The following is a 7,184-nucleotide window of genomic DNA, read 5'->3' on the forward strand; positions in this document are numbered from 1 at the left end:
CGACGTCACTACAATTTGACCAATTGAACCATTCCTCTTTCGCGAAAGCCGTTCGCGGCGCTGTCTATAGCAACTGCATCCTTCAAAGGATATGCATCTGCAGAGTCATAGCCAACCTTCGGGAGATTTTTGTGAAGGTTAAAGTGTAAATATGGGCGTTGTTACGACGGTGAAGAGTATATAAAGGTAGGCGATCGAGATGCAGGTCAGAACACTCCTGGGTCTGTCTTCTGAAACCAAGGGATTCATCTGCTGTAAGTTTATAGAGGTTTTGTTTATCTTTTTACAGAATTCTCTTTCGAGACTATTATAGGGCTTTACTTCCCATTGAAAATTTTCCTAGCACTGTATCAGAGAGGCTGAAAGGACGTTTGACTGATTTCATTTATAACTTTATCTTTCAATAATTTTGGTTTTTCATTCGTTGTTCCCAACTGTATATTATTATATTTTTCCTCTCTTGTCTCTTATTTCCCTTTTCACGCAAAAGTTTCGCGTTCTTTTGAACCATGTTTAGTAACTTCACTAAGACTTCGTGTAAATAATAGTATGAGACGTGATTCGTTGCTCGATCCTACAAAAATGGATGAAAAATCTTCTTTGAAATAAATGCGTGTATTGAGGCGACCCGCTCGGATGATTTTCGTTGGGGGTAGTTGCTCGGCCTAGCAGTAATAGTACGTAACCGAGTGTTTTTCGTATATTATATTCTTTGGACAAGTAATGATTGATCGGCCGCTTCTTTTCCATATTTTAATTTTCACTGATTTGAAGAAGTTAGTGGCAATTCAGTGAGACATTCTAGAATTCGGTTTGTTAAACCTCAGGCCTATCAAATATAATGTGTTCTTTGAGAGCAAGAAAAGAAAGAGAGATTTCACTAGTCTCGGAAAAAGAGTTGCGTTATACTGACCAGCTTTTGAAACAGACAACATTAATTTTGAAAGTTTTTTACCCGGCTGTAGAAGCTAATTAATCTTCATCTGGTCAGACTTATCATTGATTTCTGAACTTGCACACGAGTTGGGCAGCGCGTCTTGCCATTCCAAATGAAATGTAAGTCGGTAATGTCTGCATACGCATACGGATTCAGATGCATTTCATGCAGTATGCTTTTGCTAGTGCAAGTGGACCTGTATTCAGTTTGTCAAGAGATAATTTTCGATAATGTGGACGTACGTCTATATAAATCAAAGTTGCCATTTCTTCTTTTCGAGCGACCTTATATGTAACCATTTCTGACGTGATATTTATTTTGCCACGAGATTAAGCAACCTTCGTAAAAGTTATTCTTTGAATTGCAGACCGCGCTCGTTTAGACTTCCCATTCGCGCGCAAATTGCTTTTAGCTGGATCAAATAACAGGCTTTAGAAGACATTTCAAGTTCATAAAGAGAATGGCAACATTTGGAGTTTCTTTTATCTTCCTTCATTTTTTCTTAATTTTCACTATTTCAATCGTGCATGGACGATGCTTGCATTTCTGAATTGCTTTTCAGTCTTGGAGTCGCCTGAAGGCATTCTGACTTGCGGTTGAGGCAATTGACTTGTTGTTGGTGATACAATACGCTTCTTTTCGCATTTCGTCTTAAGAAAATGCCTCTTGACGGCTATTAGATGATAACTATTAGTGGAGTGTGTTGGCTGAAAGACGCTCGGACATTGTGTGATTAAACGTATACACATTACGAAGAAATTATTATATGTTTATGCCTGTTAGTCAGTCTTAAAAGGATACATTCCACAAAGCTCAGTGTTTGAAAATATGCTGGCACTACACGATAAAAAAAGAAAATGATTGAAAAGTGAAACCGTAAGGCTAATTGTATTTCTAACTACCCTGCCCTCTCTCTCTCTCTCTCTCTCTCTCTCTCTCTCTCTCTCTCTCTCTCTCTCTCTCTCTCTCTCTCACTCTCTATACATTTTGTATAACCTTAGGCTATAATGTACATTACTATAAAGCAAACACGTGAAAGAAGGTAGGTGGCAGTATTGCTTAACGCTACAGTTCTTAGCTACAAAATAAAAGTTGTAGAAAGAGAAACAGCATACTAACGCCAGCAATCATCTCGGAGATTTCACAGGAAAATACTCATGACGAAGAAACGGCGTATTTCCAGTCTATTCTTATGCCTTCGAGGCATTTTGAGATCTGAGGCGTTTTGAAAGAAGTGAGATTGCATCAACATGAAGAGGCGTTGTTCTTAACTGAAACCATGAGGAAACGAGTGAAAAATGAGCCGAAGTTTCTTCGCAGCCATCGAGTTTTCTGTACAGCGTATAATGCCGTATGAAACTCAGCCACGGCTCATGAAACTCTCAGACGCTGCCCATGAAACTTACAGCCAGGGCCCTGTGGTGACCTGTGTTGTTGGCACCTATAGCGGTGCCAGACGCACGATCATGGCTAACTTTAACCTTAAATAAAATCAAAACTACTAAGGCTAGAGGGCTGCAATTTGGTATGTTTGATGATTGGAGGGTGGATGATCAACATACCAATTTGCAGCCCTCTAGCCTCAGTAGTTTTTAAGATCTGAGGGCGGACAGAAAAAGTGTGGAAGGACAGACAGAGAGCCATCTCAGTTGTTTTCTTTAACCTACAGCTAAAGAACTTAAGACCTGGCTGTTCACTGATGCTTAGTTTCCGTTAAACAGGAAATATTTATCAAAAAAATCCAAGATCATAAAAACATAAAACATGTCGTTACCTTCTTGTTTTATACTGAGATTTTATATTAAATATTTTATTAATTAAGAGGAACATGCAAAGTTTGACTATAGGATCATAATATTAACCAGAGGAAGAAAAACGAGAGATATCTGTTCATTGATAGAGAGATAGATAGATAAATAAATAGATGTTTATTTATTCTTCTGCTTACAAAAATTATGCTAATATGCACTGACTTCATGCTGCATTAAATAAGAGAGAGAGAAAAAAAAAAAACGCGTATCCAGTCGTTGTATTCATGCTTCAAGGGTCGTTAAATAGATACTGAATACAGATACTGTATGTTATATGTAAGTGATAATAGTTGCTGTGTAGTTACTGAAGTGATACTAATTTGTTGCAATCCACAGATGATGCAGCAAGTCTTGAAAGGTTGTCTACTGTATGTTTTTCTTGTGTCAGTACATGATCTCTCTCTCTCTCTCTCTCTCTCTCTCTCTCTCTCTCTCTCTCTCTCTCTCTCTCTCTCTCTCTCTCTCTCTGTGGTCAAGCAGAGAATTGATTTCTGGGGTTTTTATCGTTTACCTGAAACGAATGAATTGATTGATTGATTGACTGAGAGAGAGAGAGAGAGAGAGAGAGAGAGAGAGAGAGAGAGAGAGAGAGAGAGAGGTGGGAAAATGACCTACATTCCAAGTATCTGGAGGACTGACTTATGTCGATAAGTTCAAGCTGATGACAGATTCACACCATACTGATGTAAAAATCTGAACTGTGAAAAAATGTTAGATATTTGAGGCAGGAAATATAAAGCTGACGTAACTAAGCTAAAGTTAAGAGGAGATAATGATAAATAGCTAAAGTTGAAACATTAATGAGGTAAAGTGTAGCAAAGCCTCATCCGTGGCTAAATTTTGCTGCATGATATAGCATTTATCAGCACTGAAGCGATTGTATTTGATATATTTTATCTCTTCCTAACAGAAATATCCAGTGACAACCATGGCTCTTACATTTACAGTCGGTAAGTAACATTCCATTCAAAAGACTCACACACAAAAAAGTTCATTCTTTTCTCAGCAGTTACAAGACTGATATGGCAGAGACTTATAAACTTTTATTTGGAGGCACAATCACTACTGTAGGGAATATTTGTTCCACATGTCTACCTTCTATGTGTGCACGCATGTGGTCGGGCAAATTTAAACAAACATATCTTATTTGCTAAACTGGTCATGTGAGATAGTACCATAGTCTCATGATGTGTTATTTCGTGCTGTCCAAAAGATTAAGCGATGATAAGGTTCTTCTTTGAAGCAGAAGTTTCTAATATACTTAAGAAACGTCGAAAAGGACATGAAAATTCTAGCCTAGGCCTAATCTTAAGACGATTCGATATCAAATCTGCACCGAAAAATTTGAGCGAATCACCAGACAATCATGGCAATTTCTCGTTTAGCCTAGGACAAACTGACGAATTATTCTATACTTCAAAATTGCTGGAATAGACGATTTTTTCTTCTCAGACCTTTTTAAACCGTTTGTTTTTATTGTCCAATAAACTCCTTTTAAGCGATTACTTATGATAGTTTCAAGGTATTCCTAAGTTCTACTTCTCACTAGAAATTTTGATGTCAATGATTTTCATATTTTACGTCAAGATATTTATTCTGATATCAATGTTTATTTGTGGTGCAATTTGTTTATTAGTGAATATATTATTATTCTTCTTGTTTGCATGATATGAAGTTACTGAACAAAAGGTTATTATCTATGAAACTCCACTTAAGGATCGAACAAATATTTATTTGCCCAGTTACCTATTGCTCAAGACAGAAATCTGTAATAGTAATATTGGAAAGAGAAAGAAGCTTGCATATTTCATTAATCGCAAATAGGCTACTACGATATTATCTGTTATGCGAGTTGTCTAGCTACCCTACATCCTCATATGAGCCCCAAGGCATCTGGATAAGAGTACTAGAGTACTTTACTATGTGCTACACACACACTCACATAATAGGCTATATATAATGTATACATACACACATAAACAAACACACACACATATTTATATGTGCTGCAACTTTTTAGTACTTTTCACACTAGACCCTGAGAATCCAGCGATAATGCAATGAAGTATCAGTAAATTTAAATTCACGATTTAAAGGTACTGGCGCCGCAGTGGCTGCTGGTGTAGCTGCAGCTGCTGCAGGAGCCGTTGGTCTAGGCCTGCTAGGTGCTGCTGCCCTGTCCCGAAGGGGAGGCGGAAGGTTTGGCAGAAGGGGTGGCAGGAACAGGTTTGGCCGACAAGCTCAGAAACAGGTTGAGGAATCAAACGCCCTGGAAAGGGCGCTGGATCTCATCCGCCAGCAGGATGTCACTGGATGTGGGATGCGCCTTGTGTGCGAATTGGCAGGACTTCGGGAGGAGAATCTCACTGAGGAAGAAAAGGCCATTCTAGATATTGTAGAGTAAGTATCTGTGAGAGATTTTGCGTGATCTAGGATCAGAGAGTATTTCACTGCTCTAACATTCTTTCAGGAACACTTGACAGTGTTATTAGTGTTTGCTCAGTTTTTACATCTTTTCTATTTACTAATTTTTTGTTCTTTTGTTCCAGTACTGAATTTCACAGAGTAATGTTCGGCGTAGTAGTAAGGAAAGTAAAATAAAGTACTGAACTCACTGTTCTAAGAGGAGAATCACTTCTGACCAGTTATGAACTTATGATGGTACTGGAGGGATGTTTCCCAAAGCACATTTTTGCCATTCTGTTTTCATGATGATTATTTTCTCTGTCACTACCTGAAAGCATACTTTCGCCAATTCATTCCTTTGAGTTTGTTGATTTTCTTGCACCAAAGTTCGTGAAGTCACCCGTTGTTACTTACAGACCTAGGCCCAAAGCTGGAGAAGGTGTGCTGCCATCTAGCAGCGGGGCTGTGGACTACAAGATCGCTAAAGAATTGGGCCACAGGCATGCTGATTGCAGCTTGACATTCCCCCTTTGCTCGTTCAATGGAACTCAGCTCATGAATATTGTCGACGGATACCTACCTTAGGAATCCAGAGGCGAAGAACTACTCTAACTAAGAGGCTAATTATTTTTAAGAAAGAAAAACAAGAAACTATGAAAATGATAAAATGATAGGGTCTCAGTCTTGATTGTACATGAATTCAGTTTGCCTTTGTTTCCTAGATGGGTACAAAGTTTGTACATTAGTTAATTTTCTTTTATAAATTCATTTATTTTTAAGTAAATAACGTGTATATTTTTACAAAATGCAATAATCAGAAAAATTTATTTTTTGTAAATATTTAAATTGACATGAATTTTTCAATGAAAATATGCTATTTTTTTTTATCAAATAGATTGTACTTAATTTTGTGAAATATTTTCTTTTCGAACAATAAACACTTCGAGGAACTGTGTTTTATGAATTTCCTGACGACAGCAGTTCCTTATTCTAGTACTAAATTGTTTCCTTGATACTTATATACTTTTCATTATACATACCTACGTGTGTGTCTAGAAATATATTTATAGTTTAGGATTTTTTAGCTTTGGGAGAGTTATTCGTATAAATGTGACCGTAAAAAAATATTTTTGAGTGCATATTATATATGATATATATATATATATATATATATATATATATATATATATCATATATATAAACATATATGATATATATATGCATGTATGTATATATATAAACATATATGATACATACATACAGACATGTATACAAACATATATATATATATATATATATATATATATATATATATATATGTGTGTATAAATACTATGTATATGTATATATATATACATACATATATATATATATATATATATATATATATATATATATATATATATATATACACATACATATCATAACCTTACTCTCTAGTTCCTCGCTGGGTGAGCGGGTTCCGTTCTCAGCTACCACCCTGTTGGTCGCGAGTTCGGTCGCGAGTTCGAATCTCCGACCGGCCAGTGAAGAACAAGAGGAATTTGTTTCTGGTGATAGAAATTCATTTCTCGCTATAATGTGGTTCGGATTCCACAATAAGCTGTAGGTCCCGTTGCTAGGTAACCAATTGGTTCTTAGCCACGTAAAAGTAAATCTAATCCTTCGGTCCAGCCCTAGGAGAGCTGTTAATCAGCTCAGTGGTCTGGTTAAACTAAGGATATACTTAACTTATAACCTTACTCTTATTCGCTTTCAAACTCTTTCACTAGTTTCTGGTTTCTCTTCACTATTACAAATAGTACTGTATCTTCTGTAAACATGGACTAGTTCTAATTCCATGACCCATTAGTCTATCCCTTACACACCTGCAAATGCCTAATCAGTTCCTTTCTCTGATAGTTTGCGTTACTTTATCAATTCAGATTTCGAATAGGCATCGAGACGTTACACACCCTGGTCTTGGAAACACTTTTACGAAAAGTCAGGCTCTATCCTGTCAACATATTTTAACATGCGTTGCTTCCATT

At 36.7% G+C, this 7,184-nt stretch overlaps 1 protein-coding gene across 1 annotated transcript; it reads left to right on the forward strand.

Moving 5' to 3' along the window:
• The first annotated feature begins 231 nt into the window (after positions 1–231).
• On the forward strand, positions 232–5,982 carry LOC136838347 (uncharacterized). The gene is made up of 4 exons (XM_067103259.1): positions 232–254; positions 3,659–3,698; positions 4,845–5,148; positions 5,571–5,982. Exons 2-4 carry the CDS (start codon positions 3,677–3,679, stop codon positions 5,737–5,739), a joined length of 495 nt encoding a protein of 164 aa, XP_066959360.1. The 5' UTR covers positions 232–254; positions 3,659–3,676; the 3' UTR covers positions 5,740–5,982.
• Positions 5,983–7,184: the final 1,202 nt, after the last annotated feature.

Source organism: Macrobrachium rosenbergii, chromosome 4 (assembly GCF_040412425.1).
Source record: "Macrobrachium rosenbergii isolate ZJJX-2024 chromosome 4, ASM4041242v1, whole genome shotgun sequence".
Lineage (NCBI taxonomy): Eukaryota > Metazoa > Arthropoda > Malacostraca > Decapoda > Palaemonidae > Macrobrachium > Macrobrachium rosenbergii.